This window comes from Bubalus kerabau, chromosome 11 (assembly GCF_029407905.1).
Source record: "Bubalus kerabau isolate K-KA32 ecotype Philippines breed swamp buffalo chromosome 11, PCC_UOA_SB_1v2, whole genome shotgun sequence".
Lineage (NCBI taxonomy): Eukaryota > Metazoa > Chordata > Mammalia > Artiodactyla > Bovidae > Bubalus > Bubalus kerabau.
In genome coordinates this window covers 69,481,528-69,504,344 of record NC_073634.1, presented here as the reverse complement: position 1 = coordinate 69,504,344, position 22,817 = coordinate 69,481,528, and the positions used below count along the sequence as shown (strand labels likewise).

At 39.8% G+C, this 22,817-nt stretch overlaps 1 protein-coding gene across 2 annotated transcripts in view; it reads left to right on the top strand.

The window, feature by feature from the left end:
• The first annotated feature begins 14,201 nt into the window (after positions 1-14,201).
• PPP3R1 (protein phosphatase 3 regulatory subunit B, alpha) overlaps positions 14,202-22,817 on the top strand; it is a 63,176-nt gene continuing 54,560 nt past the window's right edge. The window contains exon 1 of one of the 2 annotated variants that reach the window (XM_055540517.1): positions 14,202-14,715. In XM_055540517.1, coding sequence (XP_055396492.1) covers positions 14,713-14,715 — 3 coding nt within the window. In that variant the 5' untranslated portion in view covers positions 14,202-14,712. The remainder of the gene's footprint in view (positions 14,716-22,817) is intronic. The other variant, XM_055540516.1, reaches the window with a different exon arrangement.

Below are 22,817 nucleotides of genomic sequence, written 5' to 3'. Positions count from 1 at the left end.
ACATGAAATTTTAACTAATTCTCCTTTTGTGTGTGCTATTTTCAGGAGACACAAAATATTTATTTCTAAATATTTTCAAACTGTTTTCTCTCCCATTTGTCACTTACTCTTCTAGTAATATGGGCATTGTAAATTAGTTCTATGCCAAAGATTCTCTTGGGACATTAGAGTCTAATCTACTAGTAGACTTTCTTCCTTAAAAAAGCTTCAGGAAGTATTTTATTAGTTGAATCAGGGCAGAGATAAACATCTTTTGAAACTGCAAAAGCCTTCTTTGAATGCTGTCTTTGGAGGTTTAGTCTTTTTCTATGAATGTACTTAGTGACCAATGGATATTTGATGAGTTCTTCATTAATTTATTTTTAATTTTATACCATTTTCTAAAGGTTACCTTCCAACAGTGCTCTGTTTATAAGAAATGTACCTCTACCCCTTTTAAAAATCATTTTGTCATGGGAACTTTTTTTTTCTATCAGTATATTCTCAAGCTTTAGTTTTTAAATATATTTTCACGTGTGTATCCTGAGTAAGAATGCCTGGATTCTCTCTGACTTTAATTCATGTGATCCTGGTTGGAATGAAAGTGGCAGGTCTCAATTTTGCAGCCACTGAAATGCGATTCTGAGGAGAAATAGTTTCTGAGCCCAAGAAATGAAGAGGAGCCTCTTTGTTTCTCTCGAAGGCTGCAGTTGGAGCTTGCTGGGTTTTGTTCTGGCAGGTTCACAAGGTCTGTTAGGAACAATGGAAGCATAGACCTTTAGAACTGGAAGGAAAGATGAATAGTCCTCATCTAGTCTAAACTCTTCATGTTAGAGATGTGAAAATGCATCCTAGATAGGGATTGTGATGTTGAGAGACACGTTTTCTACTTTTCTTTTTCTGAAGCCATTTTAAAAATCCAATTCATTTGAATAATAATTATACCCTGCTAAGGTGTTCATTGGAAGGACTGATGCTGAGGCTGAAACTCCAATACTTTGGCCACCTCATGTGAAGAGTTGACTCATTGGAAAAGACCCCGATGCTGGGAGGGATTGGGGGCAGGAGGAGAAAGGGATGACAGAGGATGAGATGGCTGGATGGCATCACCGACTCGATGGACATGAGTTTGGGTAAACTCCGGGAGTTGGTGATGGACAGGGAGGCCTGGCATGCTCTGATTCATGGGGTCGCAAAGAGTCGGACACGACTGAGCGACTGAACTGAACTGAAAGCACATGGACCCCAAAATTTGTTGTGATTACTCCATCCACATGGTGGAGGAATTGGAGGGAAGGGGAATTTTGCTTTCGTGAAAAAATTAAGCAAATACCGAGCAAAATGTAGGACAAAACTTAAGGACCTGGGTCTTATGGACACCAACTTCCATATTAATCTGATTTAATAAATAGTGACTCACTCTCTGATTTACTTCACATAATCACAAACTCCGAGGATGAAATATAAAAAAATAAATCAGTACTATGGAGGACCGAAGCAAGGAAACCATGGCTGGGTCTAAAATGAAAACAAGATAGTTTAAAAATTCACTCTCTTTCTTCATATGTCTGCTTCCTGTGTATCTTAGAAACACATTTATTCACTTTATAAACAAGGTTGTAATTTTTTAAGCTTATATATGATTATCTAATAAGTAGAAACACTAATTGAGAAGACAAAGGAGGATCATATCTCTGCCATTTCTACACAATAGCCTGAAGCATTCCAAATAAGAAAAAAGTTATGAATGTTTCCAAATGTCTCCATGATTTGACTGTTTTTACAAAGTCAGAGAAATTAGATCATTGTCTTTTCCTTCATCTCAACTTCTGGGCTTGCTCTTACAGACTGATGGCTCAAGTCATTGGTAGCTTTAATATGGCCTCTGGGATCATTTTTTATGAATTGGGAATTGACTTTGTTTCAATATGGTTCTTAGGCCTATGGTTGGGGCCCTGGAACCAATGTTATCAGAGTTCTCCAAAGCCTAGTGTGTTACATGAATATAAAGAGTCGGTGAGGCAGACTTTATGGTTGCTGGAGTTGGGGGAAGAATGGGGGAAGATATGGAGTTTGGGACGGACATATACATATTGCTATATCCAAAATGGATAACCAACAAGGTCCTACTGTATAGCACGAGGAACTCTGCTCGATATTATGTGGCAGCCTGGATGGGAGGGGAGTTTGGTGGAGGATGGAAACATGTTATATGTATGACCGGGTCCCTTTGCTGCCCACTTGAAACTACTACATTGTTAACAGCCACATGTGAAAGTTGCTCTATTGAGTCTGACTCTCTGCAACCCCATGGACCACAGCCCACTGCAGTCCATTGTAGTCCACCATGCTCCTCTGTCTGTGGAATTCTCCAGGCTAGAATGCTGGAGTGGGTTGCCATTCTCTTCTCCAGGAGATCGTCCCCACCCAAGGATCAAATCTGTCTCCCACTTTGCAAGCAGATTCTTTACTGCCTGAGCCATCAGGGAAGCCTGTTAACAGCTATACCCCAAAATACAATAAAAAGTTAAAAGAAAAGAGTTGGTGAGGGAAGTAGTTACAAAACAGCATGATTCTATTTTATATTTAAATTTTATAGTAGTATAGTTGATTTACAATGTGATATTTTCTACTGTACAGCAAAGCACATTATATATATCTATATCTATCTATCTATATATATATATCTCACCACTAATTTTAGATTCTTTTCCCATATAGGTCATTACAGAGTACTGAGTAGAGTTCCCTGTGCTATATAGTAGGCCTTATTAGTTACCTATATTATATAAAGTAGTGTGTGTGTATATATATATGTCAATCCTAATCTCCCAATTTAGCATGCCCTTTCCCCCCTGGTAACCATAAGTTGGTGGCTCAAATGGTAAAGAAGCTGCCTGCAATGCAGGAAACCTGGGTTCAATCCCTGTGTTGGGAAGATCCCTTGAAGAAGGGAAATTTGTTTTCTACATCTTTAACTCTATTTCTGTTTTGTAAATAAGTTCATTTGCACCATTTTTTTTAGATTCCACATATAAGCAATATCATATGTGTTTTTCTCGAATTTCACTAGTATGACAGCTTCTAGGTCCATCAATGTTGCTGCAAACAGCATTATTTCATTCTTTTTCATGGCTGAGTAATATTCCATTCTCTCTTTTTCTTTCTCTCTCCCTCCCCCTCCCCCCACTCCATGTATGTGTATATACAGGCTTCCCTGTTATCTCAGTGGTAAAGAATCTGCTACCAATGCAGGAGACACAGGTTTAGTTCCCATGTTGGGAAGAGTCCCTGTAAAATAGAGTTTCAACCCACTCCAGTATTCTTGCTGGAAAATGCCATGGTCAGAGGAAGCTGGTGGGCTACAGACCATGGGGTCACAAAGAGCTGGACTGAGTGATTAACACACATACACACAAATATGTATATGTGTGTATATATATATATATATATTTATATATTTATATGTCACATCTTCTTTATTCATTGGTTGATGGATATTTAGGTTATTTCCATGTCTTGACTATTGTAAACAGTCCTGCAATGAACACTGCAGTGCATGTATCCTTTTGGATCATGGTTTTCTAAAGATATATGTCCAGGAGTGGGCTTGCTGTATCATATGGTAGTTCTATTTCTAGTTTTTTCAGGAACCTCCATACTGTTTTCCATAGTGATTGTACCAATTTACATTTCCACCAACATTGGAGGGTTTTCTTTTCTTGACAACACCCTTTCTAGCATTTATATCCTATTTTAAAAAGAAAATCAAATATATAAAAACGGTGCATGTGTGCATACACACACACATACACAGTCACACAGGAATAACCATGGTTATACACCAAATAGCAGTATAACACAGTGGTGAAAAGCCTGAGTTTGGAATCACAGAGATCTGAGTTCTACTTCCAGGCCCAGCACTTAATCTTTACTCTTCTTAGATGCCTGAAATAATTTTCAGTCAACTAAAAAGATTTAAAAATATATGCGTTTCAAAGTGCTTAAATTTGAATCTTTATGAATTGTTCATACCCATCCCCATGCTCCTCCAGTAATACCTATGATTCTCTATGCCCTGCTAACCAGTCAAGCTCAGATCCCTCCTTGCTTCTCCAACAGCCAATACTGGAGCACTCTGTTGGGGTTCAAAGTTCTTAAACTAGTGTTTATAGTGCCTAATCCTTCCACCCACCACTGTGTAAACATCCTGCAGCCCTTGCCTATTTACTCTATCACAAGAACACGTGCATTTCAACCACTGGTTGATTTGGTTCTGCTGAGTCCACTCTCTTGATCTCAACCCCCTAAGTTCTTTCTCTTAAACACACACATTTGGAGTACCAGGATCACTTTGTCTTCATCCTTCAAAGACCAGTCTTTTTCTCAAAGCGTCTTCTAAAGGCAAACAATGAATTTCAACATCTCTGGTGTCCAGGATTAATGAGGTTTTCTTCCATGCTGAAAATATCCATTACTAATCAGATCTTGAACATGCACATATTTAGCTAACTTAAAGTGACTACTACTATACAAAAAGTTTTCATTTCATCCTTTATCCTATATCATTAAGAAGAGTTTCTTGTATTGCTGCAGAACTTAAAAAAGGTACAAATGAGAGATATAGTCACAGTTTAAAAGGACCATAGGGTTCCAGACTGCTGTGTTAGAAAGCCTTTCTTTCACAGTGTCAAGATTGGTAGTGAATAGCAGATTAAAATATATCCTGGTAGGTTGTGCTCTTACTTTGCAGTTTATTCAACTGCATGACAGACAGAACGAGGTTCTGTTCAGTCATAGCCAAGTATTTACCCAGCATTTAGACATTGCAATCAATTACTTTCTGTAACCTGCTTTCTGCAAATACACCATCCTTTGGCTCTTGGGTGGATACATTCTAATTGCTAATTTTAGTGTTTTATAGAATCCTATAAAAGGAAACAAGGGGCCCTAGGGACTGAGTGTGGGTTAGGCCAGAATGTAAAATGAGGATATCAAAAGCTCAGAGCTTGAGATTAGTGTAGCAGCAAGAAAAGAGGGGTGGTGATAGGAAAGAGTACAGTTAGAATGTGGATTTCTGGGTGGACCTGAGTGCAATTGTTGTGCTGGACCAGAGGCTCTACTGTTTCCTCATTGTGTCACTCTTCACTGTTCCCCATTGCTCTTTGCAGAGTCCTTTTGTTTCTAGGCAAAGTGTATGTCTAAGGTTACTGATGCTGACACTGGAAAAGGATACAAGTCCTATTAATTGTAAATGCTTTGATAGTGAATGAGAGTCTTCGCTTAGAAGTAATTAATAATTATAGTGGTGCCTCGGAACTAATATGAGCAGCTCTTTAAGAAAAACAATGGAAAAAGCTAGTTGAGACTACTAAACACAATCATCGTTGACAAAATTTGTGTCTAAGGTAGAACGGGCCCTGAAACTCTATTGCTTCTGGGCAAAGGCTGTCTGCTTGTATGCTAACATTTATCTTCCTTTTGATTTGTCACGCAGAGTGGTTAGTATTTTGTGATGACCTGAAGATGCTCTTTAGAATCACAGAAAACACAGAATTCACCGGATGAAACTTATTTACCAAACATTTCAGCCTTACTCAAAAAGTACAACTTTTAATGAAAACACTTTCTTAGAAATACAATCGACTTCCCCAATCTGACAAAATGCATAAAATGCATCTACACTGCAATTTCCTGCTGTGACCTTGAGAACTTTAGCACTGGTGCAATTTGCTAATTTTATAGAACAAATTCTATTTACAGTATTATAAATATTATGTATCTCATACATGTTTATAAATTCTTTTCAAAGGAGGAAATTACTTTTTAAAAAGCATACTTTATTTTAGTGATACAATCTTGACTATGCAGGCATGGTTCATTTACTGAATTTTTTTTAAATATTATTAATTTACAATATTATATTGTATGTTTTATTTGCACAAGTATATTTCTTTAAAATATGCCTTTTGGTTACTCTTACATATTCTGGAAGAACAGCATTATAGAGAATATGCTAGTGAAAAATTCAAATTTGGTTCCAACCAGTTTGCCCCGCAAAAACAAATTTCTATGATAATTTTAATCATTACAAGAAAAACTGGTATAACTAGTCAATTCTTTTTTTTTTTTTTTTTTTCAAAAAAAGATACTTCTAATTTAAAATATTGCACAAGGAACTCATTCCAACAGAAAAACAGAATGAGAATTAACTACCCAGATTGGATCTTGGGCTTATGACTGTATTTAGTTATGATGTTACTTATTTGTTGAAGCAAATTGTTTTCATGTATTCATAGAATTGTAAATGTAGAGGAACTATGTTGCAGTTACCTGTATGTACAAATAAAAGGCTGGTTTAATCTTCTGCCATTTATCTTACATGGAGAGAAAGAAAAATGTGATATAAATTTTTGTAAAATGTTTTGAGTAGTGTGTACTTGATAGAGAAAAAACATAAAGCAATGTGTATCTCACATATACATTTTATAACCATATACACATACATTTTATAACCATATACATTGTATAGGCTAGGTGTGCAACTGATACATAAGACAAAATAATACAGTTGACCCTAGATCATTGACATTTTCAGAAGATATCTTCAGTTGTTTTCAGCCTCTGAAGATTTCAGTTTTTGGTTGTATATATAGTTCATTATGTGTCTTTGATGCAACATTTTCATATGCTACCTTCCTCTTCATTGAAGAATATGATTGAGAGATAAGTTAAGGTCAAACAAAATTTTGAATGAATTGAATTTGCTATCCAATAGAAAACAGAGTAAGTAGCTACTGTCAAATCAGCATTAATTAACCTATTCTCTGTAAGTAAAGAGTGGTTGGTAATTTACTAGATAGTCTACCTTCCAATCTAACCATTGAATATATACTTTATAATGTTTTGCATGAGCGAGATAGATTAACTATATGAAAAAAGTTAATTAACTAGAAGATATTTATATATTAAAGGTGTTAACTTTGAAATTATCATTCATATATTATTTCCCTCCCATATTCAGAATGGGAAAATAATCTTTAAAAATGCCACAAACCTAGTCAAAACATGATAAGGGGATTATATCCTTCATATACAAAAAGTTTTTATAAATCGTTAAAAATGACCTATTTCCCCAAGAAAAGTGGGCAATCAACAGGTAAGTCACAGGAATATATTCTCAGCAGTTGAGTTAAAAGATCAAAATTTAAGAAAAATGTTCAATATTACTAGTAAACCAAGAAATACAAATTATGATGAGGTGCCAGTATTTTTTTTTTAATCTACATTTAAAAGAAATACCAATACACAGTTAATACTGCTGTTGAGAAATGTGCACTGCTGGTGGGAAATCTACAAAATTTCTTGAGAGTAATCAGAGTCTCTGTCTGTCTGTCTCTCTCTCTCTCTATATATATATACACAATATGAAGCCTTTAAAATGTTTATACCCTGTGGTTCTAAAACTTCACTACTATGAATGTATCCTAAAACAAAAATCAGAAATGTGCACAAAGATTTTACAAAAGTGTTTAATATATAACGTAATAGGAAAAACTGAAAACAACCAAAATAAAAATTAAGTTATAGGAGATTCTTAAATAAATCATGGCATACATTAACATTACTGAACACATATACATTGAAAATCATATTCTTGAAGAATATGTACAGATGGGAGAAACATTTCCAAAATATTAAGTAGAAAATTATAAGACAGTAGGTCCCAATTATACACACATATATATTTTAATATATATTATATATATTTATAATTATATATTTTATGTTATATATACACAGAAAAAAGATTGGATACACATCCAAATATAAACAATGATTATCTCTTGCTGACATAATTACAGATCATTTTCCTGTTCTGTAATTTTCTGTATGTAAAACATTTTCCATAACCTTGTTACTGATCCAGTGGTTTTCCTCCAAGGGCCCTTTAGAATTAAGCTCTTCCATTTATGTCATTAAACGATTGCCCAGCGTCCAGAGTCAGACAAAAGAGAGAACCAGGCTCCCTCAGAAGTGAGACATTCAGAGTAGTTCCCTCTAGTGGAAACAATGGCAGTGAAGGACCGGTTACAAATGCCTAATACTGAGCTTCAGTGTTCCCCACTCTGCACACACCCATCTAGAAAATGCCAGGCCAAGCTAAGCACCAGTTTATGGCTTACCATATCATGAGGGTATGGCTTTCTCTTAACGGCACTGTAATGGCATTGCATTGCCTCTTCACTCCCCAGAGAAGTCAGGGGGACCTCTGAGATCTGCCATCTTATAAACAATTCCTAGCACCTGCAGTTATAATCTACAAAATATTGTTCCCTTTTCTTGGGGTTAGTCTGATCCTGGTGTGCATACCTTTTCATATATCAGATGGGTTAAGTCAATGAATGGATATTTTATGCCAAATCAATCTTTTTTCTTTTTTTTTTTTTTGCTACTTTACTCATTGCCTTTCCTTTGGAAGCCAAGGTCTACCTTGAAAATTCCCTGAGAAAACCCCTGATGATTGAAAGAAGTGGATTCAGTTTGCTGCACGCTCAAACTCCTGATTCAGCACTAAGGAATGTTATTTTTAGATGGAATATAAAACTGAAACCCTGATCCCTTATTTATTAAAGATCTCTTAGGAATCTTTGTGAGATGACAGGCTTAATACTTTATCTCTTACACATTCTCTTTGCCTTTTAAAACTTCTCTATAGTATCCTGAGTGCTACGTGAAATCTATATTAATGCTGTGGGTAAAATACAGAAACCAGATTATAGTAAAAAATAAAACTCTTTAGTGAAAACAAAGTGTATTAACTATTAGTTCTATGCAGTTGCTAAAATATTTTTATAAATATTTTAGTATGTTTGTTGCAATATAGTTAGATATTGAAAAAGCTATATTAAACATTTTAATATAGAATACATGCATTTTAGTAAAAGTACTGACAATAAACTGTTTTTAATTTTTCAGTCTCTCTAATATATTCACACATGCAGGCTATTTTTTTCCCTGAGATTCATCCATTCTCGTTTGTTCCAATATACATTTTGTTTTTTTTTAGTGTCTATTACTTGTTTGTTCAAATGCCAAGGGCATCTAAACTAGTTTCAATTAACTTGTTGTATTTGAAATTTGCTTACCCTCATAACAAACAAACATATGTTAGTGGTTGGTGACGCACGTTCTCAGGTAAAGGCCTTGTTCAACAGAGAGCTGTTCAATAGTGCTTTTGTGGTGGTCGATATGGTAGCCACAAGGTAGGTACAGCTATCAACCACTTGAAATGTAGCTAATGAGACAGAAGAACTGAATTTTAATTTTATTCAATTTTAATTAATTTAAATGTAAACAGCCACAAGTGGCTGGAGGCTACCAAACTACACAGCACAAACTTAGGTTTAGACAACTATCCAAAATTCATAAATGGAAAACTCATAATTCATAGAAGTGGACTGTAGTCAGAGGTAGAAGTAGGGTCTCACTTGAGTGTTACACACAGTCTCCCGTGAAGCACACGTGGATAATATGAGTGTGTAAGTATATATGTGAGTCAACAAGTATGACAAGCGAGTCTTCTCTAGTGTTATATCTGTTTTTCATTTAAATCATGTTTTCTGATACGCTTAGTGTAAATACTGTTTAGATAAATGCTGTAAGGTAAATACTCTTGTAAACTAGTAAAATGCAAATACTATAACAGCTTTTCCTTGGTTCTCATTTTTATGTGCAAGAGACCAAAGAAATGAGAATTCTAACTCAGAAAGACTATTTTAAGACACACTCTAGGACATCTCATGCATATATATTAATGTAAACCAGCAGCCTGTGCTACTCCATCTGACTCGGTCCTCTTTGACAACACCGCTGGATCACTCCTTTCTCCTGAAACCCTGACCTTTGGCTTCCTGAGCATCTGTGCTGGATCTCCTGCCCTTCTGTCTAGTTCGTTTTTGTTTCCGTCATTACTTTGTCTTTTAGCCACTTAAATGCAGATGTTACCTTGATTCTGCCCTTGGTCTGGCCTAGTTGCTTCTATGCTGATTTCTGACCTTTCTCTCATGGTTTCAACTGTTATACTTATGCAGATAATTACTCAATTATAATGTACTTACTTAATGATAATGTACGTACCATATAGAAAAATAATCAGTTTAGAAATATAATAAAGCTCATCATGTAAAAGGTGTTAATACATTGCCTTCAAAAACACTGTGAATTTTTCCTTTAACACATGGAATTAGATGTGGATTTTAGAGGTTCAGGAGTAAATCTCAGGAAGTTCCTTCACCCCCCTTTCCTTTTTGGTCCTGTATATAATACAAAACTAATTTATATAGCTAATTTACTGAATAAGTTTTGGAAACTTTCCTAATTAAGGAATATTTCTAACCTGCGTTTCATCTGAAAAGTAAATTACAGATTTTATTTTGAACAGACTCAATATTATTAATTCTCTTACATTAATTCGAAAAGTTGCATACAATTCCATAGTTTTAAAAATAGTTACGTGTAGAATTAAAAAAAAAAACATCCACCCAGCACTTGGTACACATTTCTCCCAAATTCATTAATTCATAAAGCTATATATTTTAAGAGCATTGATTTCTATCATTGTGTTTTTAATAACAAATACAGAGTTTCAGCTACATTATAATACAAGTAGGCTTTTGTAGGAAGGCCATTGTTTACAGAATTCTTTGTAAAATTGTTTCTATGGAGAAATGAGTTTCTAAGATAGAACTTGGAATCCTTGGTTCCTACCTTTGCTGCTTAGCAAGAAGGGAACTAGCCACTTCCCTGCCAACTCAGGTGCCAAGGAATCTTCCCTCAACCACACCATGGAGCAGGGGGCTACCTGGCATCCCTGCTTTCTTCTTGGTATAAAAGGAGATTCTAGGAAGGAAAGTGATTTTTTCCCCATGCAACCTCGGTGCTCACAGCAAAGAGAATTTTATATGAAACTGGATGGCAGAAAGGTACAAAATATTCTTAAATCTTGGCTTCTTGAGCTGGGACATATATGGTTTTATTTAGGAGGGGAGGTAGATGTTTCCTCTGTGTTAACAGATGTGTACTAAAAAGCAACAGATGTTATTTACAAGTTGTTTTGATTCTTTTTCAATTGGCATTTTCTTCCCATGTATGAGTATAAAGTTAAATGAGTATAAAAGTTAAACCATTTAACTTTATGTTGACCACATTGTCATTCAACATAATCATGAATGACAGTGCGTATTCGGGGGTAATACTGCACAGGAATGTCTTAAACAACTATAGAAACGGTAATTCAGCTCTTCTACCACTCTTATATATGATATATAAGGAAATGACCACAATCAGACCTTTTTTATCAGGTAGATTTCTGTATATCACAATGACCTTGATAAAATTACCTGTGACATAGCTAACTTCAGAAAGATAATTACAGAGGCACTGAAGTCTAAAGCTGTTGTGCAGTCAAATATGACTGCAAACATTATTCTTTTTCTTAAAACCTCAAAAAAATTTTCTACTTAGCTTTATTATGATCTTGGGGTCCTTTCTTTTTCTTGTGACTAAATAAGGGGACAACTTGAAGGTTTCAATTTCTTTTTTTGAGATGATTCCTACAGCTCTCTCCCTTTCTACCCTGCAGTTCCAGCTTCTTTCCCCAAGGATATCTCACCAGCAACTCAGAACTAGCATTTTAAAATCCAAACTCATCTCTTTCCACTCAGCAATCAAACTTCTCCAGACATCTCTATTTCTCTCAATGGTATCACTATTTTCTGTCATCAAACTACAACTATAATGGTCATCTTTTATTTCCCTTCTTCTTATTCCCTACATTGGTTAAATTGCATAGTTAGTCCATTTTTACTCCCTGTTTTTCCTATTGATCCCTTCCTTTTCTCCACTATTGATACTTCTCATGACCTCATACTAGCTGTTACCATTCCTGTAACTGGTATCTCTGTCTTAAGTGTCTCTCCCTCTGACTTACCTCCATAATACTCCCCAACAATCATCTTTTACATGCTAAATTTTCTAGGAAATAATAATCCACTTATTAGATATGTCCTTTGCCTTGTGTGTTTTTGGCAGGACCACTAGGTACCTGTTCCCTTAGTAAAAAATTAGAGAAGACAGAGAGAGAAGACTGATTACCATACTTTCTATTTTGACCTCAGGGGAAAAACCTGGATGATAAAGGTGCATTTTGGATTTTAATGAATTCAGAATAATCTGTTTCAGAGTCAGACATGCTACCAGTTTGTATATTATGCAGTATATACAAAACTGGGAGAATATAAGTGGTGAATTCCCGTAAATTTGCAGCATGCCAAGAAACAAGTGAACTGGCCTTGTGTTTCTTGCTTTTGTTAGTCACAAAGGCTAGCCAATCTTTCACAGCTCTAAACTCTTAAATTCCTGATTTAAGTTCACAATAAGATATTTGTTGAATGATTATAGTCTGCATTGGTACAAATCATGACAAAATTATGGGTCACTTTGAACCTACTTCATTCCATATAGCTCAAATTCCTTCTCGGTATTTAATCCTCACTCAAAATGGTAATTTCATTTTCACTAAATGTATCCGAAGGACACACAAATGCAGTTACAGTGATGATCTCTAAGAGGTGGAGTTGAGGGGGAGGAATTTTTAAAATACTGTTCTTTTAAAAAGTGAGCTTGTCTTAATTTTATGATGAAAAACTAATTAAAAATAATATACCTAGCAAACATAAATGACAATATACCTTAGGAATTTCCCTCTGTTTTGGAAAACATAATCTAAATAGCAACATATCTAAGTCAAGACTTAACAGATTAAACGGTGGAAGAAACAGGGTCATTTCTTGGCCTTTCCTCCATACATTCGCTATGTGATACAGCTTGTCATCAAAGTTACTTTTCCTTATTTACCCTGAAACGGAAACAAAGTAGTTTTTAAAGAAGAGGCGGGGACGAAGGGTGAGTTGCACATCTCTAGGCCACATCACTGACTTTCTATTACAAATAATGAATGTTTATCACACAGAAAAATGATTAGCGCTTAAGAAGAAAACCCACGTAAGGAGCTTTAGCAGACTGCCTTTAAAAATACTATAACTTTTAATAAAACTACTGAAAAGAATTTGTTCATTAGGAGTTTCTGACCACTCAGTAAACATCTCTCTCTCTCTCTCTCTCTCACACACACACACACACACACACACACACACGAGATTATCAAGAGGTGAAAAGGAGTAACTGGTTAAAACTGTTGCAAAATGCTTCCATCATTATCCTTAATCACACCTCTCCTGGCAGCTCTTTTTCTTTATCCCTGAACATAATTTTCCTCAGGCTTTTCTAAGCCTAAGGCTTTTACGACGTCCTTTTTAGGCTTTTACCACGTCCCACTGTAGTCCCAATTTTCTGAGAACAGTAATTACCACCAAAGTGAATACAGCCCTTCGAAAGGGACAAGTGGGCAATCGGTCTTTCAACGTTTCACCAAAACACTGCCGCGTCAAAAAGGTAGCCTGCGGGTTTCAGGAAAAGCTGGGTGCGAAGGGCTTCGCGGCAGCCTCTCTATCATCTGTTCTGTTGACTCTGCAAGCCTCCTCCTGTCTTCCCAACCCGGCTCCTGACTGCCAACCTATATAGGAATGTGGGCCTGCGGGCGCTGCACCTGGGTGACAAGTGTCTAGATGCGACATGCATTCTGTAGGGCGTCCAAGCCATCACACTGATGCAAAGATACCTGTCTTCAGGCGCAAACTGATTCCCTCTAGCCCCAGGGCTGGGGTTGGCCTCTTTTTGGTGAAGAGTCTGGGTGTTCCGACCTTAAGGCCGCTCATCTGTTCCTCCTCTCCTACGAGTTTTCACTCCCGGGCCCAAGGCCCCCTCTGCCCAGGCTCACGCACCCCTCGCACTTCCTCCCTCACAGGGAACCCTCGTATTTCCTCGTTTCCCTCTCTCGGCTCAGCCTCCCCCTCTTCAATCCTCCACCCCGCCCGCCTCCAGCCACATGACAGGAAGGGCTCCACCACGCGACGTCACTGACGTCCGCGCCCCCGCCCCCGCGCTCCCCCCGCCCTGCACGCAGGGGCGGCCGGCGCGCTCCGCGCTCCCCAACCAGAGCTCGCCAGAGCGCCGCCGCGGCCGCCGCCGAGCGGGTGCGCGGGTTCCCGGATGTGCGGCGCTCGCGGAAGCCCCGCCCCCGCCGCCGGCTCCGCGCGCGCCCCCGCCCTCCGCCCCGCGCGCCGCTGCGCTCCGCTTTCCCCTCCCTCTCCTGCCCTCCCCCTTTTTCGTGCCTTGAGGTTGCGGGTCAGTGCGAGCCACTGCAGTGAGTCCGTCACGGCTTTAGTGCGGGCGCGAGCACGAGTGCGAGGCTGCAGCCCCCGAGCCGCTTGGCCCCCTTCTCCCCCGCCTCCCTCCCTGCTCTGTCTCCACTTCTCGCCGTGTCTCCTCCCGCGCTCTCCGTCTCTGAATCTCGACCTAAATTTCGCTTCTCCCCGCCAGCTCCCGCGTGTCCAGTCACCCCGGCCGGCGCGCTCCCCGCGGCGCCGCTTGCCCTCCCCCAGCCTGCACCCCCCCTTCCCCCGCGGGCGTCCCGAGGGCCGCAGCCGCCCCAGCCGAGCGTAGCTGGGCCGCCGCCGCCGCCGCCACTGCCGCCGCCGCTGCTTCCTGCGGGAGACCGTCAGAGCGCCGACACTCTTCTCTGTGCGAGCGAGCCGCCGACCGCCAAGCAAAATGGTGAGCTCTCGGCTTCCCCACGCACCATCGCTCCCCGCCCGCCGCTTCCAGGGGCAGGGGCGGGGGCGAGCCCCGACTCCCCCGGGCGGCTTCCCCCGGTGGAAAATTCGAGAGACCCGAGAAAGCCCCAGCGGCCCGGGGGCGACGGGCGGCAGATTGACAGCCCGGCGGGGCCCCCGCGCCCGCCCCCGGGCCTCCGCGGGGCGCCCCTCCGCCCCCTCCCCCCCCGTGCCCCTGGGATTCCGCCCGGGCCTCGACCCCCAGCCACCCCGGCCGTCCGCCCGGGACTGTCCCCAGATCGGCCCGCTTTCCCTCTCTCCGGACCCTCCTCCACGTGGAGCCCCCCTCTCAGCTCCAGACTCACTCTCTCAAGTTCGGGGAGATTCCGGAATCTACGGCAATCATAGGTGGCGAATGGCTCTTTATATAAGACCCACTTTCTCTCCAGGGCCGCTCTCTCCCACTCCCACTCTATTTTGAAGCAGCGAGTCTTGGCAGGAATCTTGCCACTTACTTCCCCCCTCTCCCGTTAGTGTTTATTTCACTGCCGTTTGCAACCTTACGAGGCTTTTTTTTTTTTTCTTTCCTTCTTCGCTGCTGGTTTTTTCTCTGCAGTGGCGAACCGGAAAGGTCCAAGGTGTAGATTCATGAACATAGTGTAGCTCGGATTGTGATAAACGGGAATACTTGTTTTTAGTGCTTACTGACTGCCAAGGGTTTCTCGTTTTCTTTGTTACCTTCGTAAGTCTCTCCGGTGGTGGTTTTTGAATCATGGCGATTTAAATTTGTCTTTCCTTACCCTCACATTAATCCCTAGGTAGAACTCACTGCTGTAGTGTTTCCGACCGACGCTAGGGGTGTGTCTCCCGCCTCTGTCACTGTAGCCAAGAAATCAACGACGCCCTTTTAGCCTGTTACCCTACCGGTTCTCTAGCTCCGGCTAGCCCGTGGAGTTTTTTCTTTGGAATCAAGAATTGCATGCAGAGTAGAAAAAGTTTGCAGTGCTTTTTCATCTAGATCAGATATCCGAACAGGTGATTTGGTCGTTAGGCTATTTCTAAAAGTTTTTGAACAGTTGTCCGAAGATTATTCCGACTGATTGCTAGGCGTTGAGTAATGTCTTGCAGCTTTTAATTGTATTGTATTTCACCTTGTATGTAGAATTTAAGTATTTCAAAATAGCGTGGTGGGTGAGTGAAGAGAGAAATTCTGTGGACTGCATGCAACTCGAGATCAGTTTAGTGTGATTGTGGGGGAAGAAAGTGACAGTAGTCAAGTAAGTCAGTTTTTATTTAAAAAATAGGACAAATGATTAAATGCACCTATTGTGTATGTGCTCAGTCGTGTCGGACTCTGAGACCTCATGGATTGTAGCCCACCAGGCTCCTCTGTTCATGGGATTTTCAGGACAAGGATACTGGAGTGGGGTTGCCATTCCCTTCTCCAGGAGAATCTTCCCAACCCAGGGATCGAACCCTCGTCTTCTGCATTGGCAGGCGGATTTTTTTTTTTTTTTTTAAACCACTGAGCCATCTGGGAAGCCCCAAGTGCACCTATTAGTGTCCTTAAAATTCAGATTAGGAGCAGACTTAAGAAATGATTAGTGATTTTGATATGTGGAGGAGGTTTTTCCTTGCCAACTTGGGAGGCAGCTTCGAGATGATTTTGGCTTTCAAAAGTCAAAACTTAGGTTTTTCCAGAGTGCTACAAAAATAAGTTATATCAGAGCCATTCATAGTACAGTCTCTCTCTCTCTTTTTTTTTTTTTTTGGCATAATCTTTTGGAGTTATGAATTGTGCTTTAGTGCTTTAATACAGCTTCCTTATAGACGTATTTTACCCGAGGGTCCAGATCTTGAAGATCTTTGTCCAGTGTTTTTTTTTTTACCTGTATTTATAAAGGATACGTTTTGAGGAACAAAGACCTAGTCTTGTTTATGTAGTGTATAGGAGAATGATCTGACTTCCAAATAGTTCTTTTCGCCCCTGTGGTGCATCCTCTCCCGCGCCCCCCTTTTTTATCTTGAACTACAGTCAGAATTTGGGAAATCCTCTTTTAGCTTTTAAATTTATCTTCTTGAAAGTTAGTGTTTCTTTATCTTTCAAAAACATTTTCAACTTCCCATAGGATATTTTTTTCTTCCAGGTCATTATTTCCCTCTTCTTTCCAGTTTCCTTTTTAGTATTTATTTTCTGGTTCACTCTTGGCTCTTTTTCTGCCGTCCTCTCAATACCATTTCAGGGCATCATTTGTCATGACAGTGGCGCCTCGACTTGTAGGATTGTGTTGGCCCGCCGAGTATAGCACTGGTTGGCAAGTGTCAAGCCTGTACCTCAGTTGAGCCTTATGGAGTATTGATTAACAAATAAATAGGACTTTGGAGTGATCTGGTTCATTTTCTTGTTAATTGATCATGTAATTCTGAAAACTTTCACTGTCTTTGGAAAATCTTTGTAACTCCTCCTGCGTATCATGGACATACTTAGAATTTTGTTAATAGATTTTAATTTGTGAGTTAGTGATTAATTCAAGTAAGGAGAAAGCACAGAGCCTTAGAGATTGAATTGAACCGATCAAGACTCGTTTGACAGCTATTAATTTTAGTTGCTACCTTAAAAGTAGCCAACTTCTTTTTTGCCTGTTGTATCTTTCCCTCTGTTCATCATCTTTGAGTCTTAAAATGTTGAGCAAGTGGGCTGAAAATTATGCATGTCTCCCGTATAAAATAGTGAGTACTGAGCTCCTAAGAATTTTTCTTGAATCATTAATGATCAGTTTTCTGTGATTACATAAATGATGTTTATTTATTGAAATAACTGAATGTCGTCACAATTTTTTCTTTAGGTAGGTATGTATAGTTTTAGATAGAGTACTTCAGTGTTACTGACATGCTGAGGTAGATAGAATAAGAATAAAATAATGAAGTAGAATGCTTGTTTGAGTGAGTGAAAGTCGCTCAGTCGCGTCCGACTCTGCTTGTTTAGATGGGTGTAATTGAAAACAGTCTCTGAGTAAGTTTTGAAGGAGTAAACTTTGTAAGGGCATTTTTAGAAACTAGTTAACTTTTCATTTATCAGAGGTGGTTTTTACTATGTTCTTAGTGTAATTCAGAAATATGACCACGTTTTTGGTTGGGATAGGTAATACAGATTTTGTTTTGGATACGTATATGAACATACTGTATAAATAATTAGCTATTCTTTTCAATTTTGTTTCTTAGGGCAACCTTATATTTCATAAGTGACCTTTTTATATTTTTGTGTTTTCTAAACTTTTTATTAAAATTATCTCCACTATCTGTGATGAGAGCCTGAAGCATATTTATTGCTGTCTGCAATAACTGCAGTTGGGGTTGTACACAGGATATTTTAGTTTGGCTTCTCTGACCAAGAAAGGCTACTTCAAAAAAAAAAAGGCAAGCAACCTGCCTTATGACCAGCAGAATTAAAATTGAAAACAATCATAAAGAGAAAATTTCTCCACTTACTGTGTCCCATAGTTGTTTAAAAAAATAAAAAGGTTCAGAGTACAAGGTAAAGAAGCTGACTAAGGGTCAGTCAGCAATAAGAGGGACAGATAAGTGTGGGAGGATCGGGCGTCTGTCATAGGTAGCCAGGCAAGCAAAAAGTACAGAGCAGTGTAAGAAGTCAGCTTGGGCCAGGAGGATTAAGCGACTCAGACTGTGGGCTCAGAGTCTGGGCAGTCAGCAGGGATTCATTCACATCAACAAATGCTTGTAGATCTCATCTGCTCTTCACTGGTTACTGTGCTAGGTTGTAGAGAATATTAAAATGATTAAGACAGGTTTCCTTCCTTCGTTTAAATGGAGAATGGAAGACAACTGCCAATAGGTATGGGGGAAAAATTAGCATTCATTACCATATGAATAATATACGTAAGGCTGGATACAAATAAAGGAAAGAGCAAGATCAGTTTCTGTGGGATTAGGAAACATTTTATGAAGGAGATGACAGTTGAGCTGGGTCTAAAAAGATTATTCAGGTTGCAGTAGGCAGAGATGGATGCAGCTGGGGAAAGACTTTAAATTCTGGAGTGAGGAAGAGACTGCATATATTTGGAGCACTGACACTCAAGATGTGATTCCTGTATTAGCTGTGTCAGCAGCATCTGGAAAGTTGTTAGGTCCCACGCTGAACCAGCTGAATCTTGAACTCCGGGCTGGGGCCAAGCAGTCTAGATTTATATTGCCTTCTGGGTAATTCTGATCTATGCTAAATTTTGAGAGCCACCATTTAGAGAATGGTTCAGTGGTAAAGAATCTGCCTGCCAATGCAGGAGATAAGGGTTCAATCCCTGGGTTGAGAAGATCCCCTGGAGAAGGAATTGGCAACCCACTCCAGTATTCTTGCCTGGGAAATCTCATGGACAGAGGAGCCTGGTGGGCTATAGTCCATGGGGTCACAGAAGAGTTGAACACGACTTAACAACAACAGTTTAGAGAGCAATGTTGTTGTTCAGTCAGTCAGTTGTGTCTGACTCTTTGCCACCCCATGGACTGCAGCATGCCAGGCCTCTTTGTCCCTCACCGTCTCCAGGAGTTCACCCAAGTTCATGCCCATTGAATCAGTGATGCCATACAATCATCTCATCCTCCGTCATGCCCTGCTCCTGCCTTCAGCCTTTCCCAGCATCAGGGTCTTATCCGGTGAGTCGGCTCTTGGCATCAAGTAGCCAAAGTATTGGAGCTTCAGCTTCAGCATCAGTCCTTCCAATGAAGGACTGGAGCTTGAAGTCAAGTGGGCCTTATGAAGCACTACTACCAGTAATGCTAGTGGAAGTGATGGAATTCCAGCTGAGCTATTTAAAATATTAAAGATGATGGTGTTAAAAGTGCTGCACTCTATATCTCAGCAAATTTGGAAAACCCGCCCGTGGCCACAGGACTGGAAAAAGTCAGTTTTCATCCCAGTTCTAAAGAAGAGCAGTGCTAAAGAATGTTCAGATACCAGACAATTGCGCTCACTTCCCATGCTGGTAAGGTTATGTTCAAAATCCTTCAAGTTAGGCCTCAGCAGTACTTGAATCAAGAACTTCCAGATGTGCAAGCTGGGTTTAGAAAAGGCAGAGGAATCAGAGAACAACTTGGAATGTATTTATTTGACTTTTAGCTGAGTATCTGTTAATATTCCTAACATTGACTATATAAACAGAAGGCATAATTGTAGTTTCGGGAACTTAATCAACTGGGTGAACAAGACAAGACTAAACACGGGAAGAGCTATAATCCAAACTATTGGGGATTGAATGGAGAGATAAATGTCATTCAGAGAAAGCTTCCTAAAAGAGATGGTGCCTGAGCTGCATCTTAAGAATGAACATTTAGCCAGTGGAAAAGGCACTCTAGGTAGAAAGCTTTACAGTTAAAGACACTGAGGTATGAATATCCAGGCCTGAAGTTCAGCATGGCTGGAAGGTAAGGGGTTGGTTAGGGTGGCATGGAGAGAGAGGGTGGTCAGGTAGCTGGAGGCAGGATTATAGAAGGGTTTGCTTAACACATGCAGGAGTTAAGGTTTTTTTTTTTTTTTTTTCTTAAAGCCTGTGGAAGCTATTGTTTTTAAGTAGGAGAATAACATTGTCTCATTCGCGTTTTTAGAAAGATGAATCTGATGGTCGGGGGGTAAAATAGGAAAGATGAAAGTAGACATAGTGACCAGTTAAAAAGTTACTGCAGTCACGTGAGAAATAAGGACCTCAAAGAATGTAGTAACAGTGCAGATGGAGAGATGAGACCAGGTGTGAGACACGTGTAGAGGGTAGAAGGTATGACTTGGTGTCTTAGTTTCTGGGGAAGGACGGGTGAATCCTGCTGGGGCTTCTGGCTTGGGTGACTAGATAGATAATAGTGCCAGTCACTCTGTGGTGTTTATCAAGTCTCTGTGTACTTGATTAAGATTTGTTTCTAAGGATATACTAGAATGCTATCGCATACTAAAGAAACTTCCAATTTGCTATAATGACCATTGTTTCATCTCTAGTCTTCTCTTATCGTTTGGTAAATAATGCTTAGAATGCTGTGTTGCAGGATTCTAAGTTCAGTAGAATAGAGTGCTGTGAAATATTAACAGTGCCTGCTGCATAGATACCATGGCCTAGGAGATAGCAGAATGAACTTGACAGCCTGGAGGCAGAAAGAGGTAGCATATGTGTGAGCAGTGATTCTCAAAATAAGGATCCTGAACTAGCAGCATGGGCATCAACTGGGACCTTGTTAGAAATGTGCATTCTCTGTCTAGGAGAAACAGGAGAAGGAGATTGGGAGGAGTGATGATGATTTCTACTTTGGACACAGTGAATTTAAAGTAGTCATGGGTCACCTAGGTGGATATGGCTAACAGATAATTGGTTATATTGGGATGTAGAAGAGAATTGGGCTTTTATTAAAGATTTGAGTGTTGTTTGTATTTGTTTTAGGTAGCAGTTGAAGTCATGAAACTGAATGATAGCCTATAGATCTTTGTGTTTGTTTAGTCGCTAAGTTGTGTCTGACTCTTTATGACCCCCATGGACTGCAGCCCACCAGACTCCTCTGTCCATGGGATTTCCCATGCAAGAATACTGGAGTGGATTCCCATTTTCTTCTCCAGGGGCTCTTCCCAACCCAGGGATTGAACCTGGATTTCCCACATTGGCAGGCAGATTTTTCACCACTGAGCCACCAGGGCAGCCTAATCCTACAGAGAAAGAATATAATAAATGATGAGGACAGACCCTAAAGAACCCTGCATTTAATAGCAGGTGAACCTGTGAATGTTGTCTGAGAATAAATAAGCCAGAGAGATAGTTGGAAAATGAGAGTATTGATGTCACATTTGAAGGAGTCAGCAGTGTGTAGATTTTGCAGAGATCAGGAAAGAGAAGAACTGAGAAGGGTCTTTTGGAGGGAGCCGGCAAGTTCTGGTGACTTTGGCAATAGTACTAGAGAAGAACAACATTTTGTACTGGTGGCAGGGAAAACTAGGATGCTGTGAGTTGAGGAATAAATGGGTAGCCAGAGATTGAGAATAGATTATTATTTAATGCTTGATTTATGGAGAAACGATGAAAGTTAGAAAATTTAGGTTTGAGGAAGAATTTATTTTTAGGGTTAAGGGAATGAGCCAGGAAAGAAGGAGCAGTTAAAGATTCAAAGGGAAAAGTTGGAATTCTTAATATTTTGAGGGCCCCAGGGAGGTAGGAGGGAATATGAGTCTCCTTAGACAGTAAGAGAGATTTTTCTCATCCATTAACATGGGAGAGAGGGAGCTAAAAATGAAAACTGTTATAGAAGTTATAATCTTTAAGACAGTAACTTCTGTTAAGCCCAGGTAATGAAAATAAGATTGCAAAGGAATGTAAACTGAGAATGCAGAGGCCTTGTCTTTGTCTTTTCATTGTTAATAGTCCAAATGCTTGATATATGATAGAGATTAAGTAGTGTTTGAACAAGGAATATGTGGATGAATAAGTGGAATAAAGGAGTAAATCCTGATGACAGAGTTGAGGCAGTGAGTGTCAGTTCACTTTTTGAGCCATTAATGGAAAATGGACAAAGAAAGGTTACCTTGAGTGGTTTAGAGTTGGAGTTATACTTGATAGTTCCTTCGAGTTAAAAGAAAGCCAGGAGAGGGAACTGTGAGAAAAAGGATGATTAATGGAATGAGAGCCAACCAGTCCACCCTAAAGGAGATCAGTCCTGGGTGTTCATTGGAAGGACTGATGTTGAAGCTGAAACTCCAATACTTTGGCCACCTGATGCGAAGAGCTGACTCATTGGAAAAGACCCTGATGCTGGGAAAGATTGAGGGCAGGAGGAGAAGGGGACGACAGAGGGTGAGATGGTTGGATGGCATCACCGACTCAATGGACATGAGTTTGGGTGAACTCCAGGAGTTGGTGATGGACAGGGAGGCCTGGCGTGCTGCGGTTCATAGGGTCGCAAAGAGTTGGACACGACTTAGTGACTGAACTGAACTGAATGGAATGAGCCCAAGAAGTGGTAGCAAAAAAAGATGGATAAAAGGAAAAGAGGGACATGGAAAGAGAGGGAAAGAAAAGAAGATGAGGCGAGTATGTCATGACGACAGGTATGTTTTAATAATGG